We start from the raw sequence: 19464 nt of genomic DNA on the forward strand, positions 1-19464 counted from the left end.
CTGGAGTGCGTGCCCTCACGTACCCACACGCTCACCATGGAGGTACACACACACACACACACACACACACACACACACACACCCATGCACACACACGCACACAGAGACAGAGAGGAGCAGAGGTGCCCTCACGCACCCACACGCTCACCATGGAGGTACACACACACACACACACACACACATACCCATGCACACATGCACACACACACATACCCATGCACACACATGCACACAGAGACAGAGAGGAGCAGAGGTGCCCTCACGTACCCACACGCTCACCATGGAGGTACACACACACACACACACACATACAGTACATACACATGCACACACACACACACACACACACATACCCATGCACACACATGCACACAGAGACAGAGAGGAGCAGAGGTGCCCTCACGTACCCACACGCTCACCATGGAGGTACACACACACACACACACACATACAGTACATACACATGCACACACACACACACACACACATACCCATGCACACACATGCACACAGAGACAGAGAGGAGCAGAGGTGCCCTCACGTACCCACACGCTCACCATGGAGGTACACACACACACACACACAAACACATACACATGCACACACACACACATACCCATGCACACACATACCCATGCACACACATGCACACACACACACAGAGATAGAGAGGAGCAGAGGTGCCCTCACGTACCCACACGCTCACCATGGAGGTATGGACCACTCTCCATGTACACACACACACAGAGAGAGAGAGAGAGGAGCAGAGGTGTTCTCACGTGTACACACTCACACACACACATGCACATGGGCATGCATAGGCCTACACATACCCATACACACGCACACTCAGGATTCCATGGAAGTCTAGACACACACATACACTCACATGCACAAGCTCAGTGTGGAAAAACACAAAAAAAGATTTACATCCTACTCACACTGAAGAGAAACTTGACACAGACATGCACAGACACACATACAGACAGTCTTACTCCAGAACAGCGCTTTTCAACCGGTCGTGAATGGTGGTCAGAATGGTGGTACCTAGATCACAATTTAAAACCCCTGGGCTAGAAGTCATCTCTTACTTTCTCACACATTCATGCGTCCACACACACACACACACACACACACACACACACACACACACACACACACGCACAGACACACACACACACACACACACACACACACACACACTGCTGGCTATGGTGATTGTGCGCACTCACACTCACAGCACTCTATAGAAACTCACAAACACAGCACTCACAGAAACAGTGGTACACACCACTGTTCAGACACATCCAGACACCCACAGACATTCCCTAAACAGGAGGAGGGGGCAAAGGTTATGAAGGTAAGAAGCAATACATCACACTTCTCCCTCGTCTCTTTGCCTCCCTCTCTCTCTCTCTCTTTCTCCCTCTCTCTCGCACTCTCCCTGTTGGTCTGTCTATCTTCTACACAAACACGTTAGAAATCAGTATTGACACACACTCACTCGAAAACATGCCTGCTCCCCCCACGTACATTCTCCCCACACAAACACACACACACACACACACACACACACACGCACACACACATTCACACCTCGTGCCTCGCGCCTGAATGTGAGCCATACATATTCAGATAAGGGCCAAACGTGAGAGTCCTAATGGACAGGAGCTGGACTTTCTGCACGTCCGCTCCGTATGTATAGGAGGTCTTAGTGAATAAAAGATGCTGTCATTACTATGCATGCCAGTGCATGCCCCCCCGATGGTGATCCGTGACCGTGGCTCTCCCCCCCCCCCCCCCCCTTCCTCCCTCTCCATCTCCGCAGCTGATGAAGACCTCATACATGAAGCATGAGATGGTCCAGCTCCCCTTCACCCAACACACTCAGTGTGAGTGCAGGTGAGCATGCGCGTGCACATCCTCATCCTCACACACACACACACACACACACACACACACACATACGCGCGCGCACACACACACACACACGCACACACACACACACATGCATATACATGTACATTCTCATCAGTACACTCTCATCCGTCCATAAATAGGTTGGCGCAGATGGCTGCTCCACCAACCCTTGCCCCACCAATACAGTGAATCAGTGGCCAGTCTATGGAGAGTCCTCTCCCTCCTTTGCATATGCATATTGACCTCCCCGCTCGGTCCCAGCGGAGCACGTGTTTTTGTACAGAATCCCAAAGAAACGCCCCCCATTCGGCTCGCTGCCTGATTTTTATTATAAGTCATTGAGAGCATCATCTCAAAGGAGCATTGAGAGGTTGAGGGTTGGGATTAGGGCTTAACCCAGGGTCTCAATGAGAGGCTGTACACTGGGCTCTCCCATGCAGAGCATTTCATGCTGTATGGATTCTATATCTCGCTTGGGGACCTTCAGCGAAAATCCCAATGTAATGAGCCTGGTTTGTGTTTCTTATAGGCATTATGGTAATTTATGTAAGGTAAAGACAGTATACCATTGTTCTGTGATTGCAATAAATTATCGAGCTGAGTTTGTGACTAGATTTATGCTATATGATGGCCAGAATTCTATCCAAAACTAACTTATAATGTCTACATGTTGTTTCTCTTTCTCTCTCTGTCTCTTTCTGTCTGGTTCTTTGCAGACCAAAATCAGACATGATCCCCCCAACCAGGTACTAAATGTGAATGTGTGTGCATGTGTGTGTGCGTGTGTGCGTGTGTGTGTGTGTGTGTGTGTGTGTGTGTGTGTATGTAAGAGATTTGTTGCTTTTGTCCTCCACTTGAAATCCCAGTCACCAGATAACATCATTTTGTTCTCTGCCTGTTTTAGTCTTTCTTTTCTCTGCCCATTCCTCCGCCTCTCTCTCTCTCTCTCTCTCTCTCTCTCTCTCTTTCTCTGTGGTCTTCCCTCTCACTGTTGTTTGTGCCTCCATGGTGACGGCTGAGATCATTTAGCTAATTGACTGCGAATGAGAGGAAACTACCTGCACAATCAGACACTGCTTCTCCCTAATCTCATCCCACAAGGTCTTAGGATAGGATTTTCACGATGGACAAAAACAAGATGTCACAGTTGCTTGCAAACTGCAGCCACCCAGTGTAAACACACGGTCGAAAAATAGCTGTGATTGAGTTCACGTATGTAGAGTTTGCCGTAGGCCATTCTAAGTCACTTTGTGTGGAGGCCCCTATTGTACAGTACCTCTCCTGCCCTGGCAGTCCGGCCAGCTGGCCAGTGTCTGGAGTCTCTGGATGGGTGTCAAAGTCTCCTGCGTTGGGAAAGAGGACATCCATTTTATTGCTTAATTAGGCCAGTGGCCTCTTAGGGGCTCTTAAAAAAAAGTTGGAGAATAACTTGAATCAGAGAGGGAGGAGAAGAGAGAGAGAGAGAGAGAGAGAGAGAGAGAGAGAGAGAGAGAGAAAGAGAGAGAGAGATGAGTATGTGTGAGTGAGAGAGAGAGAGAGAGAGAAGGCTCCAGGCGAGTGATGCATGAGTTTTGTTTTGAAAGAAACTAGCTTTTTACGAATCCCCGCTGACTGGAGGTCACTGAGGCAGAGAATGCACGTATATAGGAGGAGATAAATCACGGCACTTCTTAACCTCTTTTTGGCGCCGAACAGCACATTTCTCTGGTCATGTGAACGCACTCCCAAATCCTCATATGTTTCCTCACTTTTCCTCACTGTCCTGTCCTCACACACACGCTGCTCAGGATTGGGATGACTCTTACAAAATAGCTCTTGTGCTAATCCCTATGTCGGGTGACGGACACGGCCACCGCTAACGCGTCTCTTTTTGTTCCCTCTCCAGGCAGGAGGATCACGGGCCGACGCGGAAAGACAGAAAGCGGGAGCGCGGAAAATCGCGACGAAAGAAAAACAGGAGGATCAGGCCCACGTACGTCGACTCCCTCTCACCCTCCAAATGTGCTTCGCAGCTCACACCTCCACCCCCACCTGCCAGATTTGCCCTAGTAATACAACTGCGCAGTGGTGCTGATGTGTGTACCTGCACGTAGGCATTCCCACACAGCCCCCCCCCCCTCTTCTTAACTCCCTCTTCACAGCTAGACTGATGAACGAAAGAATTCAAATGTTTTCCTTTTCATTTCCTTTCGCCTTTTCATTCGTACGGCCCCTCGTCAGTCACGTCTGACCGCCTCGAGTCAAGGTCAGTCCGTTTAGACAGTGTGTCCCTCACTGCCATCCATCATCCAGCCATGCTTGGATTGAGTCTCTGGCAGGTGTGAAATCAGGCTAATTTGCTCCCTTATAATGCTCAGTCGCTGTCTCCCGACCGGCTGGACAGAGAGCCACTTAAGTCCAGACAAAGATTGATTCTCCCCTTAATTAAGTCACTCAACTGTATATTTCCTCTTTCAGGCCCGGGCTTAGTTCAGTCGGGGAGAATGACAGCTCCTTCTCCCAGGCGACAAATTAGAGTAGCTCGAGGCGGCGTTTCAAAGTCCTGGGTGGACTCTGACCTCGACACCACAGTCTTTAAAATCACCGTCTATCTCAACTGTGTCAGCGCATAGTTCTGCCTCCATGTCCCAATGCAGAGCACCCAGCATTTTTCCCCAGAGCCATGGAAATGACTTTGTGAGGCTGTGTGCTGTATGGGTTTTTCCACAGTTAGACGGCTTAACTGCTATGGAACCACTGCTGCTGACTCCAATTTTATGGAAATGTGTGTTAATGGAAATGAGTGAATGAGTGGACATTTGTGTCCATTTTTTAACAAGCTAAACCCATCTTGTTTGAATGATTGTCATTTCCTGTAGCGTCCTCTTGCATTTCTGTAGTCAATATAAGTAGCAACAGTGTAACAGTTTTGTCAGACATAATGATAGACAGTTGTCTGAAGGAATTTCACAGATTTTGCTCCTCTTCCTTCCAACACAGACGCCCAGTTTGGACCACTGGTTCTCCTAGCGCCGCGCCCACGCCGAGCAGCCCTCCTCCCCCCGTGCAGGTGCAGTGTGCCCCCTGCCCCGGGCGCTGGCGGACCCTCGACCCCCAGTCATGCGAGTGCCACTGCAGGCTGAGGGAGACGGGCTGCACGCGCCGAGGGAAGAGACTCAACCAGCACAGCTGCAGGTCAGGCACTGGGCACAAGTGGACACAACTGTCCCCCTCATCCCCCCCCCCCCCCCACACACACACACACATTTAGCAGTGACCTGATGGCATGCTATGGACCCAAGATGGAGTTGCCTCCGTACTTCATGGCTTGATGTTTGCCCTTGTTGTCTTCTCCTTACAGGTGTGAACCGGTGAGGGAATGACGTAGATGAACACTCACTTCCTCCTGGTTCTAACCACTGTTGGGCCCTCATAGCTTTAAGGAGAGGAGAGGAGAGGAGAGGAGAGGAGAAGAGAGGAGAAGGACACGCTCCCCTGGGTGTTGGGAGGACAGTGGGGGGGGGGCGGTAGGGGCAGGTGGGTGGTGAACTCCCATAGACTGTGAATGAAGACTGTGGGACGGGGAGTGTGTGCCGTTGACAGGACTTTCTCATGATCCCTCTCCACTAAACAAAGCCATCCACCACAGCATCTGCAGATGCCCTGATCTACCTATGTGTCTGTGTCTATGTTGTGTGTCTTCCAGGCTTGCCACATACTTGCTTTGATAGCATTTGCAGCTGAACGTCACCATGTGTATAGACAAATATATGATGTTGCTTCTTTATGAGGTTAAAGGGTAATGTAGACAACGTAAATGTTTGAAAAAGGGAAAGGATTCCCATGACCTAGACATGTCAAGGTCTCCTGGGCATACGACCCAAATACCAGGACTATTAGCAGGGTATGGAAAGGGTATGTTATTACCATTAATGGCAAAGTGGGGGTGCAGTTTTAACAGATCTAACCTGAAATGAATTTATTGCAATAGCTTTTTGCTTATAAGGGTTTTAAAAGTAGGTTACAAATGACAAATCTAGGGAATCTACGTCTACTACTTTAACTTACCATAAACTGCCTGTGGAATTAAAATGACCTGAACGTCGCCAGTTGCCATATGAACGCCTCTGTGTGAGTCAGACTTTCCACCTAACCCTCGCCACATACTGTAGTTACCCACTTATATCAAGACACCTGACAATTGAGCATACACCAGTTTAAGACAGTTGTACGCTGCAGAGAGATTGGCCGTAGTAAACGATAAGAGGGCTACTGTTGCAGTGCAGTAGAGGATAGCGTCATGTCTGTGGTATATAGGATTTAAACATGACAGATTGTATCATCACTGCAGATATTGTGGATGGTGTGTGTCTACACTGGCCATGCTGATTTAAGCTGTGGGCTCAGGATGGTTGGAAGAGATATCTGTGTGGTCCATAGTTCTGCTCATTTATTCGTAGCCTTATCACAGGGCCGCAGATTATATCACTGAGTCTTTTTGTGTTTGTGTTTGTTTTGTTTGTTTTTCCCCCCTCCATCTTTCTTTTTTTTCAGTTAGGATTGAAAGAGCCTTGAGCTCTGGCTAGGCAGTGAGGGGAATGTCAATAGTAAGGAGAACTGGCCTTATTCCATGGGTGCTGTGACACACACACACACACACACACACACACACACACACACACACACACACACACACACACACACTCAGTCATACACACACAAACAGTCAATCTTTCTTTCTTTTCAATTAGTCCCTTTGATTCATTCCTTTTTAATTCATTACAGCCATTCTGAGAAGTCCACACAATCTTAACCACCACTTCCTAAGAAAAGCTGTAATGTCATAATCAGTCTCTTTCCCGCGCTCTCTCTTTTCCCCTCTCACTCGCTCTCTCTCTCTCTCTCTCACAGACACACACACACACACACACACACACACACACACACACACACAGAGATACCTGCCTAATTATGAGCAGGTGAACATAAGCTTATTTTGTAGTCAGACGAAAAACATTCTAGATTAGTGCAACATATGCGTTTTGTGTTATTGTCCTTATGTTATTTTAGCCTCATTCTTTTGCAGATAGTATCCCCAAGACGTGTTTCTTTTTCACGCAGTGTTTCTTTGTTTCTCTGTTTTTGTTTTCTGTTAATCCGCCTGCACAGCATCTGTCTGGGTGGCCTAGTATGTACACATTTGGCATCCAAACATATGTCTGTGTTTGGACTGAATTTAAACAGGGGATGAAGGGGAAAGTTCAGCAGGCCAGAATAAGAGAAATAACTATATAGTGTATTAATCAACAGCAGCATCAACTCCAAGCAGTATGGGAGAAAATATCACAAATTGACCGTGGTGGCCCTGACATGTTTGTGAACATACTGTTTGTGGACTGGATTGAACTGTACATTATCTGGAGTTTAATATATTTATTTTTTATATTGAGTTTTATATTGAGCTATGCATTATTTCTGTGAATTTGTGAATTTAATTGCTACTGTGACAACACACAAACAATCAGTGTTCTACATGGAGGACAATTATCAATTTATACATTTATACATAGTGGTTGGTGATTAGACTGTGGTTAATATTTAAAGATTTACAGTTCCATAGATCTTAGTATATTTTGTTAATGTCAAACATTTTGTAGTGCCTATTATTATAAACCATAGAAGAGGTGGAACCCTGTTTCAAAGGAAGATATTCTACAAGCACTGAATTTCTCATGATTTCATAGCCAAACTTAAGTCTGTCGCTTTCTTCATGCTAGCAATATTTTACATGACCTCTTTTTGTTCTTAAACAGAGGCATTGGACCCAGCAATGATGATGACGACATTATGTTAAGTTTCCCGATGGATATTCTGCTATCCAGGGAGGGAAGTCAGACAGTTGCTAATTTGAATAACACCCTTGTACAACAATGGGCTCTGTTGTGCTCTCCACATTCCATATCATAGCATACACGTGTGCGCACATACCTCTGTTTGCAGTATGTGCCCATTCATGTTTTAACTGTCTGTTTATGTATGGACCAGACACGGTGGGTGTCTCCTGTTTCTCCCCTCTTGGTTCTGGTTCTTTTCTTCTCTGTTTGTTTTGGCTGAAGTGTCACAACCCTAACACCCCATCATTATGTGACAGAACAGAGGCTTGTGTAGGGTCAGTAGGTGTGTGGTATTTCAGGCCCTTTAGAAAAGGAAAACGTGTATTGGGCAGTTAAGCGAATAGACACACTAGCAGTTTGGACACTGTTATATTTATGCTGGGCCCCATTTTCTTTTCATTTTTAGAACATGCAGTTGAACAGTCCTGTTCTCTCTCTCTCTCTCTCTCTCTCTCTGTCTCTCTCTCTCTCTCTCTCTCTCTCTGTCTCTCTGATCCAAGTGACTTTGGTATGACCGCTCTTACTTTTGCACTTTTGACTTGATAGGTTCAGTTCAAAAAGGGGATAATCTAACCAGCATACAACACCGCCCCTTCATTAGTTTGGCATTTTGCTGGCTACTTCAAAGGCAGGCATCCAGACTATTTAGTCTCATAGCTCGCTACAATGTCTTAATTGTATGGTTATTCCCCCCCAAAAAAAAATTGGAAAAAAAAAAAATGTGCAAGGGGATCCCCCTCCTCTCCCTGCCTATGCGTCTGCACATCATGTAGACTTTTGTGTATAAACAGACAAGATCTATTCCGTGGCAGCCAACATAGACAAAGTGGAAGCTGCAGTGTAGGTCAGACTGTGTAGAATATGAATGTACTGATCCCCTAGCTGGATTGCACGCCCCTCAGAAACAGTATACTGTGGTAGGTAGCACAGCATCCATGCCCGCCATTTAAGGTCAGTGTTAGTGCCGATTTTAGTTGATGTGTTGATGTATCTCATAGTAAGCTATATACCTGAATACAGTGTTCAAGTTCAAACAAACAGACCACTGGTAGTGCTATACAACCCACCCAGAGCCTATTTTTGGATCTATAGTGTTACCGTATTTCCTCTTGTATGATAATGTGTGTATTATGATGTTAATGAATACTACTGCTGCTGCTGCACCATCTGTGCCCTTTATCATAACATTATGTGTGTATGTGTGCAAATGTTCAAATCAAATTTGTGCTATACAATATACAACGATGCCGGTCTTAAAATGCATATGTGATCCGCTTTTATGTGTACAGTATGTATATAAGCTCCCATATCATTTTACTTAGAAAAGAATCCAGAACTACCTGTGACATATTACAATGTCTTTGACACTATTAAAGGGAAATGTCTTATTTTTGAGAAGGGTGTGTCATTATTTACTGGCTTGGACAGCTGTGTGCCTTCTCAGCCTCCCACTGTACCGTATCCTCCTGCTCATTTGATTTGCTCCTTCATCTCTCATTTCATCCCCCTCTCTCCTCATCCTCCCTTTTTATATCCCTCCCTGTTCTCCTCATTTCGCCTCTCTTTTAATGGTAATGAAAGACAAACAGGGTGGTAATTACCGGCATGTGCGAGGAGGCGACCGTGGAGGGAGGGGTCGGGGAGCGGGAGGTGGGTGTGAGTGGTGTGATGATGTGAAAAATAATATTATCTCTCGGCGTCCTCGCCCTCCTCCTCCTCCTCCTCTTGCCCACTAGGCTGCTGAGTCAGGGGACAGGTCTGTCTGTCTTATCTGTCTGTCCGCACCTTGACTGGACGGGCACTGCCAGCCAGCCAGGCCTCGTCTCTCTCGCCACGCGCCCAGACGGTCCTCTCTGGCTCCTCGCCGCCCGTGTCAGCAGTCGGTGCCAGACCGTGACGGTGAGATGTCTGGGCAGCCTCTGAGTCATTCATCACGGGGAAGCTCGACACAGGGCGTTAGGTAGCACAGCCATCTTGCAGCTTCGTTGCATCATTCTCGTGGGCTGTGAGGTGAACCTGTTCGCCAGCAGCACCATGATTTCTAATCTCTCCCCTGAGAGGAAGTCCTAAATCTACCAGGAGGCCAGATGTTTCATTACACACTGACGTGGCATTTTTCTCCCCGCTGCCAAAATATGGCATCATTTATTGCCACCGTTTGGCGGCGTCTGAAATCTGACGGGTGAAATGACTCGGCGGCTGCTCTCGTCACGTGGCCCGTGGGGAGGATGCAGAAAGTTTCTGTGCGCCTGTTTTGTCTGGAAGGAGACAGGACCCATTCAAAGGCTCCAGAGCAGATGCTGCTGCCTTACCTGCCAGTCAGGGCATGCTGCCAAGCCTAAATATAGCAGCTGAGCCAGCATACGTTTGAGGGGGAAAATGGATGAGATTAGAAATAGGAGGAAGACAGAGATGGGAGGGTGAGTGGAGGGAATGACAGAGTGACGGAGAGATAGAGAGAGAGAGAGAGAGAGATAGAGAGAGAGAAGGAGAAAAACAGAGACTTGGGGGAGAGGAGAAAAAGACAGAGCGAAGGAGAACAGGAATGAGTCATCCAGGAAGAGGCTGATGCTGGAGAGCTACTCTGTGTCTGTCACTCCTGCTCAGGATTACTCCATGACTTTCACACATGGAAATGCTGGGAGATAAAATGCCTTGCTCTCCTGACAATGTTTATGATGACATCTATGTATATCTGAGTTAAAACAATATGTCTGCCACAGTTTTTCAGTGTTATTTATCTGTCTATGTTTCAATCCTTTAGTTTAGCCTATACACATTATAGACACTTTCTTTCTTTTCATTTCCATCCATAAACATTGGCTTGTGTTTTTTTTCCACTGCTGTCTTTGTGAAGAGCAGCGCTTTGCTAATGATAAAACCCTCACTGTGTTTATGCGGCGGCCTTTTGTTGAGGCAGCTGTGTTGGAGCAGGTTCTGGGCCGTATCTGGACAGCATGAATGTGTGTGTTTTGATGGTATCTCAGACAAAAAAGACTAACAAAGTCAGTGTGTGTTTGAAAACACGCGCGTGTGTGCGTGAGAGAGAATAGGTGTGTGGCGGTGTTCAAAGTGCTGCGAGTGAGTCTACACGTGTGCTGTTGAAGGCCCTATCGCTCACACAGGCGCTTCTATGTTGTGGAACAGCCATGTGTGATGTCAGGAGTTTGTGAATAAAACAACAAAAGTGTGTTATCTTCCACATGAGTATGGACCTTTTACATTTTATTTGACTGTTTTTTTCTTCAGTAACACAGTTCAGATATGTTTATGTTCACATAGGCCTACCTCTGTTCCTGATTAATCTGCAGTGCCACTTCTGTCAGCATCATTAAAACACCATGCAATGTCTGCCAGCCATCTGTACAAAAGAGACTACATCAGAAAACATAGAAAACAGAGGATCTTAGACGACAGAGAAGAGGACATATCACTTGTTCTTAACATGCTGGTTCTTGTTAGTCATGCGGGTGAGTTTGGGAACTAGAGTTAGTGGGCTTCTATGACAGAAGATAGGTAGAATGATATCTGTTGCCCCCACTCATGGCTCCTTCCCTCTCTCTTTCTTTGCTGCCCTTTGGCCTCCTACATAGCATGATCATTACTCCGTTGGTCCATTATCCTGTGAGCACTTATATGGCACTTTCCATGTTCATTTGTGCTGAGTAGCCTATGTCATGATATCTTCTCAAAGACAATGCAAATACGAAAAACATGTTACAGTCACCTGTAACTTTATAACTCTTGGTCAGCAGAAATGTGTAGGCTCATTGAACCCAACGAATCTTCATGAGAACAGCCTGTAGTGTAGGCTACATCAATTATTATGTTGAATTTGACCATATAAAAATAGTTATAGCGGCACCTGGTGGTAACCTGAAATCCGACAGCAGTTGCTCAAGACTCTTTTGCTTACACTTTGTGCGCTTGCGTAAACGTGGACGTGGCAATGACGTCAAGATCCGGAAGCACCCGGACGGAAAGTGAAATACAGGACTTGGGAAAATCGAGAGGCCCTTTTATGAGAAAACTCACCGTTGTACAACATTAACAGTAAGTTCAAACGGCTCAAACGGCACCAAGCAATGAGAAGCCTTTAAATGGATTGTTTCCGTACCGAGACCATCGGTACACATCTCTTTAATTTCGAGTTTATCGCCTGCGGCTAACTACCCAGTGTGCTAACCATTTAGCATACGTAGCTGCGAAAGGGTTTTTGGTAGCACTAGGTAGCAAGCTAAACAGTTCACCAGCGGCATTTAAATACCTATGGCTGTCGTCTGATAACTGTACCGTTGAAATACGTAAGCGTTGTCATTTTAAATGTCAGACATGGATTAAGATTTGAGTTTCATGAACCTTTTTTTAGTTAGTCGAGTTCAAGAGACCCTGCTCTGTGTTGCCGACTTAATCCAATAACATGAACTGTTAGTAGTTAAAATCGGTTACGTCGGTCTCTATACTTAGGTTTCTTCCAATACGCTTATCGATTGTACAACAGTTTCGAAATGGATAAACAGCTCTTAGTTGACAGATCTTCTTAGTCAAATACTGTAAATCTTAAGAATACAGTAACGTTAAATGCTGTTCTCGGTGTTTCAGTCGAATCTGGTGGCTGAGGTGGTCGAAAACGCGGAATGTTTCTGAAATTCTGTGTGTTCATAGATATATTTGAACCTTTGACCCATATATTGGAGCTCAGATAAGTGTTTCCTTGTCTATTCCAAAGCAACTTGCAAGGGTAACTCTACCAGTATGGTGTCTTTACGTTCGGCTAGAAACCCCTCATCGCCTCTAATGCAGGGGGAGGGTACACGGGACAGGGTAAACACAACTAGGTAGACTTGATTGTTAATAGTACATTCTTTCAAATATGTCTATGAACAGGAAGCTATTTTACAGTCCATCCTTATTGTCATGTTGACATGTGCACTTGTTCCCAGGCTTGTTTACGAAACCTGAACTTCAAAATAAGACTGACTCAACTTCAATGTAGGGCATATTGCCATGGCAACTTATGCCATCTCCTGCTCTCAGATACTCAGTGTCATTCTGTTGATTTGCTGAGAACAACACGTGGCTGTAAGTGATGTGTGATGGATTTCTGAAACAAGTCTCATTTCTCTAGATGATGCTTGGAGGGAGACGTGAACACTCATCACCACCAGACTCCTAGGGTAGGCCTGAAGAGGTTGTGCCACAGTCGACCCAGTCCTAGTGGGCTCACGCCGAAACTCTCGTCTGCTGGCTGAAACAGCCACACCTTTCCCTGTCACCTGTTGGGCTGCTGGCTTCGCCCATCATGACCTGCAGAGATCGCACTCTTGAGTTCCAGTCCGCCTGCAAGTCCCTCCAGGGCAGACAAATACAGGTGAGCTTTCGGTGTTGGACCAGGGCCCACTGATGTAGTGAATGAGTCACACTGTGAGTTTGCAAAGGTGTCTTGTTCCTCAAGTTCAAGTGCCAATGGCCTCTAGCTCAGTCTCTGTCTGTGCTCTGTATTTATACAGTGTTATACCATGTATTGTTATTGTGCATTGCCAACAATTTGTGATTAACAGCACTATTTTATTCTTGACCTCAGAGATGTTCTTAAAGACTTGAGCGGTGGAAAGGGGAAATGAGTAAAGGCAGTAGAGAATGGCTTTAGCACGGTGTCTGGGGTGTCCAGTTACATGCAGTGCAATGTGACTAGTCTAATTTAATTCTGGGCCAGTTTTAGTAGTGGCCACTTTCATGTTGACACACCAAGACTGCTTAGTTGTTTTATTCATATATTATTATTAGTTAGTTATTAGTTATCAACTTAAATAATAGTAATAATGATAATAATAATGCCATACCATTGCTTTTTTCTTCATTGTTCACGTACAGTATATAAATCTGACGGTTCCGGATTGCCACGTCATTCCGTTCTCTTCCTTGTTCACTATAATATGGTTTCTCTTTCTGTTTCCTCCTGTTTTTTTTTCAGAATGGGACTCCATCAAATAAACCAGCACTCAATGCCCTCAAACAGCGCAGCGACTTCACTCTTATGGCAAAGTAAGGCGCAAAGATTTTCCCCCTGTCATAGACTTGTTTGTTTTGATATGGCCTGCAACACATTAACTCACTTAAAGTCATTCAGTATCCATTATGACGTAGGAATCTGAGGATCCCAAGTAATTGTTTCTTCATGTTTCATTGGGAAGGGCTAATGTGTTTACATTGTTTTCTGCTTCTTTCCTTCTCATAGGAGAATTGGAAAAGACCTAAGCAACACATTTGCCAAACTGGAAAAGCTAACAATATGTAAGGTTTTGTTTTAAGTCTTGTGGATGATTTAATGAAGGACATACAGTATGACGAATAGCTATTAATTCAAATGTCATTTAATTTCAGTGGCCAAAAGAAAATCCTTGTTTGACGACAAATCTGTTGAGATTGAAGAACTGACTTACATCATAAAACAGGTGAGTTTTTATATTTTCCCCATCTGTGTACTGAGCTCATGCATCAATGCACTTGCTCAATATAATTGCTTTGTATAAAGAGTTACCTTAAATACCATCATCTCTAAGTTACAGGGGTTTGGTGCAAACCAGGGAGATGTGACATTTTTAAAACTGCTCTTTGTTTTTGGTTCATTTGTTTCGTCTGCCTTGAACTTGTAGGACATCAACAGCCTCAATAAGCAGATAGCACAGCTGCAGGGGCTCGTGCGCTCCCGAAGTGGACAAAATGGCCGACACGTTCAGACACATTCCAACACCATCGTGGTCTCCCTGCAGGTTTGTATCTGATACACTCCCACTGAAGTGCTCTTATCTGGAACCAATCTATGATGCTAATCCATGTTGTGTGTTGGGATGCTTACGAACAGTACGCTGTTACTTGCAATGATTTTTTTTTTTTTTTTTTCATTTTCAGTCAAAGCTGGCGTCAATGTCAAATGACTTCAAATCCGTATTGGAAGTCAGAACTGAGGTAAGAAAATGTTTTTACTGTTATCAACCCTGAGTGAATCATACTTTACAGTATTACAGCGTTACCTGAAGTTTGTTTATTTCGAGAATTCAAAGAAACAAGAAGGTTGTTGAATTGATGGCTTCATCAGTTACATTCATCATTTTCAGAGCCATGTTTTACTCTTTCTCTTTACGGCTGCTGTCTTTCTCAGAACTTGAAGCAGCAGCGCACCAGGAGAGAGCACTTCTCAAACACCCAGGTGGCCTCCTCCCCTCTGCTGGCCAACAACTTCGGTGAGAAAGAACACTTCTGAGAACTCTGGAATGCTTACAAAACATTGCTGACATGAATCCTATCAAATTTCAGCCGGTGACATAGAATCGTGACCCCAAAGAGTCAACAGTAGATTTTATCGGTGTCAATCTGACAAGTTGGGAAAACAAAAATGTTGATTTTGTATCTCTGTCTCCGTCTGCTCTCTCCGTGATGATAGGGAGCTCCGTGCTGCTGCAGGACGAGTCTCGGAGCATGGGAGGTGAGGTCTCTATAGACATGGAGTCCCGAGCCAACCCCCTTCAGCTGCAACTCATCAATGAGCAGGTAACGCCAGCGTCCAAACGCAACAACGTCCTTGGCCTCAACTCGGTGTAATGCAAACCCACTGAGGGTAATAAAAGTATTGGCAACTCCAGAACATGGCTCAGGAGTTAAGAATCAGAAGTCACTGCTCCGTCAGTTCTCTGCCACAGTGAATTTCAACCATCAGTTGCCCGTATTTTCATTGAACAAGTTGACCACTTATTCCTCCCAGGGGGTTTCAAACTATCTTCGCACCACTGCTGACCATGCCGTCTGTGGCTTGCTATGGAGCCATGGTTTGGAGTTCACGCGAAAGCGTTGTTTGCTGCTACAGCTTTCTTCATCCCTGTGTGTTTGCCTGTGTCCCCTCAGGACTCGTACATCCAGAGCCGGGCCGACACCATGCAGAACATCGAGAGCACCATTGTGGAACTGGGCTCCATCTTTCAGCAGCTGGCGCACATGGTGAAGGAGCAGGAGGAGACCATCCAAAGGTGAGGAGGAGAGAGTTTGGTATCCTAAACATGGAGAAAGTACCCAACTATCATTAGGAAACCTGGCACTGGAAAAACAGGGAAGGAGTTTATAGTATCCTAAACTCTATCAGTAGTAGATTTGTAATCACACTCATGTGTAGGTAGGCACACACATATGTTAACTGTGAAAAAACAATGCGAATTGATTTCCTCCAATAAAAACTGTGCAACTGTGATGCTTTAAAAGAGGAACTATGCAGGATTGGCGATTTCATCTCTGGTTTCGGTTTCGTTTTTCGTTTTCGCTCGTTTTATGCTTGCATTTTCTCTGCAGAGCTTCCCCGACAGCTTTAGCATGTATACATGTATAGGCTATATTTAAATTAGGGCTGGGCACGTTAACGCGTTAATATCACGTTAACTCATCAATCATTTAACGCCGACAATTATTTTATCGCGCATTAACGCAGTTTTTATTATTTATTTTATACTGTAAAAGTCTGTTGCTCACAGGCTGGTCACAGGCGTCTCATCACGCATTGAAATGCCATAGCCTACATTCACGAAATCAGGAGATGTGCAACAGAAGTGAGAGCAGGCACTGGCTACAGCAGTGCAAGTGCAAGTCACATGATCACGGTGCACGTTGTCACAGGCACGTCTAATGTTTATGTTTTGCGCTGGATTTGGTGTTCAATTGGCATTGTAACGTTGTTGTATGGAAAGAAAACATTAGCCTTGAGTATTTTAATATTCAGTTGTAAACAAAGACATCTTCCTATGTAGCCCAAGCTGTAAATGGACTGAAGTTCGCTCTAAATATCTAATTTGATCGATTATGTTAACCGTTAGCATTTCTATGGGATTTCTCATAGACATTAGCCATAAGCTAACGCATTAGTCTCTATTCTGTAACTTGGAATAGCCTACGTGACTGCACTCTAACGAAACATTGAAGGAAATAACTGAAATGTACTCTGTTGTTCTGCTTAGTTTTACAGTAAAAGTTTGAAAAGAATTTCAGCATCAGAGTTTCCCTTGGGAAATTGGTTAGCCCTATATCCATCTATTCTAATGTAGCTGGTTGACTTCATCATTACCACACACACAAGTGGGGGCAGAATTACAAATGTGTCATAGAGTGACAATGCATTGGTTGATTTGGTTAAAAAGTTACAGGTTGGTAATTGATTATAATAGTAATGTTGCTACTCAGAAATAATGAGCTGTAAAGTAACTCAGACTTTTAAAAAACATTTTTTAAAAGGATATCGACTAATTATCGTTATAGTCAAAATCACAAAAGATATTATTTTTTGCCCATATCACCCACCCCTATAGGCCTAAATAAAAAAATAATTTTGACATTATACCAGGGTAGGCTTATTACAACAAGTATTATGGAAATATCTACACGCACCAAAAAAATGTGTACAATAAGCTTTACATTTGTATTTCTTTTGATTACATTGTGTAAGTTGAGATTTAAACTAAATCAATTATTTAACTGCTACAGTATAAACAAAATGCTGATGTTAAATGTTTGCAGAAAAAATGCTATGGCACTTGCGTTCATATGGCAGCACATTTCAAATAAATATGTGCCATATATTACCTTTGAATTCATTATTGAGTTTTGCGTATAATAATGCGATTAATCATGATTAATCAGGGAAATCATGCGATTAATCGCGATTAAGAATTTTAATCGTTGCCCAGCCCTAATTTAAATATATAAATTGCAAGCGTGGTTCTTCGTCTCAGACTTCCAGATGTAAACAAAGAGCGATCGTCTCCTGCAGAAAGTTGCATAGGGTCTCTTTAAAGAAAATGTTTGGCTAACTAGTGTAAAAACAGTTTGCGTATGAATGCAAGCAAACATGCTCATGTGCGCTCCTCTGTCCTGTCAGGATTGACGCTAACGTGGAGGACACACAGCTGAACGTGGAGGCAGCCCACACGGAGATCCTCAAGTACTTCCAGTCGGTCTCCTCCAACCGCTGGCTCATGATCAAGATCTTCCTCGTCCTCATCATCTTCTTCATCATCTTCGTGGTCTTCCTCGCCTGAGGTCCCTGGCAGAGAAGACGTAATCGAAGAGGAAGGAGGACGAGCTTGTGACGTTGAAGAAATGGACTAATGCACAGATAATGAGTGGGAAAGGACTGTGAACGATGGAGGGGGGGAGGGGGGGTGCAGAGATTGATTAAATTATAACTGGACTTGATGCTTTTAGTGACGAGACTGAAGTCAGTTTATGCTCAGAGTCTCTGTGTGGTAGGCCCCGGTGCATACCAGAGAGGCAATGAAGACTAAACTAGTGGTGCATCTGGTTGTTCGTGGAGAGACTTTTGAGTTGCACAGACTTCACGTGCTCCCCTGTAGAGATTTGCAAACATTTGAGCCTTCACATCTTTTTTTTTTTCTTTTCTCTATCTCTTCATCATCACTATTATTGTTGATTATATTAAGAGAGGCGGAGGCTTTTATTTCAAGTGGTTTGATTCTGCAAACTAGTCTTGGTTTTGATTTGTCCCTTCAAATTTTTGTTTATCACCGAAGTGGTGATAAGAGAAATGACGTACATGACTCGTGAGGTAATGTGAACGACTGTAGGACTTTGGAATCGCCCAAATGGTTTTCGTTGCTGTCTCTCGACCACTTATTATTCCCACGTCAGCTGGCGACGGCGAGGAGAGCCGATCGGAGTGAGATGACGGCCCTAGATTAGGGCGGGTTGCTTTGGGAGAAACGATTTGTTTTTCTTTCGCTTTCAACTCTTGCTTTGCCAAATAGTTTTGTGTTCAGGAGCGTGCGGTGGGACTTCATCCGTGCTCCAGAGGCTGCCCTGCGTGGAGCTGCCCGGGATTTATTAGGTAGTCTGACCCAGAGAGATGAAGGGGCGGCCCTGCTGTCGGTCCTCATGGCCGGTCCTCTCCTGTAGAAGCTCCGCCATACTGCCATGACTTGAGAACGCTGTGAACGAGCGTAGCATCTGAAGTTCGGGTACTCGAAACGTTACCTCTCATGGTCACTGTACATCGGCTCCTTCATCACGCTTCATTTATGGTTTCTCAGGTGTGGTCTGGTTGGAGGTCCCGTCTCTTGGCCAGATGCCTGCGTTAATGTACAGTGAGATATTAAACTAACGTGCACTTTTATGATAACTCCTGCTTCTCTTCACACTTTTTTTTTAGCCAAATGCCTTGCCTCCTCTTGTATAAAGTGAAAATAGTAAACTGTAAGGAAAATGAAGTGCATATTAAAACATCATTTGGAAATGACGAACTTTGTATCTATGCATCATGTTTGTTGGTTAAAGGGCTTGAGGCTGTCACCATTTAATCACATAGAAGTACATGACACTAGTATCACATCTGGTGACGAGATGTAGTCACAGTATCTTGACATCACTGCAACATCAGCAAAACAGGGTACACAAAGTGTATGTTTACAATGAGTAGGAATAGCATAATCCTCCTGTAGTATTAGGCGTCGACAGTATTTAGTTGTAAGCCTAATCTAAGACACATGTGTCTAATATTCAGATGCCCTTAGGACTTAATGTCTGGGAATAGCTGAATCAGGGCTGCAGATTCAGTCCCTGCAGGAGGGCAGGGCTGGTGGCACAGGATCCCATAGGCTTAAGATGGCAATGGCAACAA

The 19464-nt window shown here is 44.8% G+C and overlaps 2 protein-coding genes across 2 annotated transcripts in view; both read left to right on the top strand.

Moving 5' to 3' along the window:
* vegfba (vascular endothelial growth factor Ba) overlaps positions 1-9181 on the top strand; it is a 14053-nt gene extending 4872 nt beyond the window's left edge. The window contains exons 3-8 of the mRNA XM_062525471.1: positions 1-42; positions 1829-1902; positions 2637-2666; positions 3806-3892; positions 4900-5094; positions 5261-9181. The exon at positions 1-42 is cut by the window's left edge and continues 155 nt beyond it. Coding sequence (XP_062381455.1) covers positions 1-42; positions 1829-1902; positions 2637-2666; positions 3806-3892; positions 4900-5094; positions 5261-5282 — 450 coding nt within the window. The 3' untranslated portion in view covers positions 5283-9181. The remainder of the gene's footprint in view (positions 43-1828; positions 1903-2636; positions 2667-3805; positions 3893-4899; positions 5095-5260) is intronic.
* A 2554-nt stretch (positions 9182-11735) lies between these two features.
* On the top strand, positions 11736-19083 carry stx5a (syntaxin 5A). Its single transcript, XM_062524646.1, has 11 exons — positions 11736-11846; positions 12922-13164; positions 13768-13838; positions 14032-14087; positions 14178-14248; positions 14450-14566; positions 14706-14762; positions 14956-15037; positions 15238-15344; positions 15696-15817; positions 17710-19083. The coding sequence occupies exons 2-11, from the start codon at positions 13096-13098 to the stop codon at positions 17867-17869; spliced, it is 912 nt and encodes a 303-aa protein (XP_062380630.1). The 5' UTR covers positions 11736-11846; positions 12922-13095; the 3' UTR covers positions 17870-19083.
* The last annotated feature ends 381 nt before the right edge of the window (positions 19084-19464 follow it).

Source organism: Sardina pilchardus, chromosome 21 (genome assembly GCF_963854185.1).
Source record: "Sardina pilchardus chromosome 21, fSarPil1.1, whole genome shotgun sequence".
In the NCBI taxonomy this organism is placed as follows: Eukaryota; Metazoa; Chordata; class Actinopteri; order Clupeiformes; family Clupeidae; genus Sardina; species Sardina pilchardus.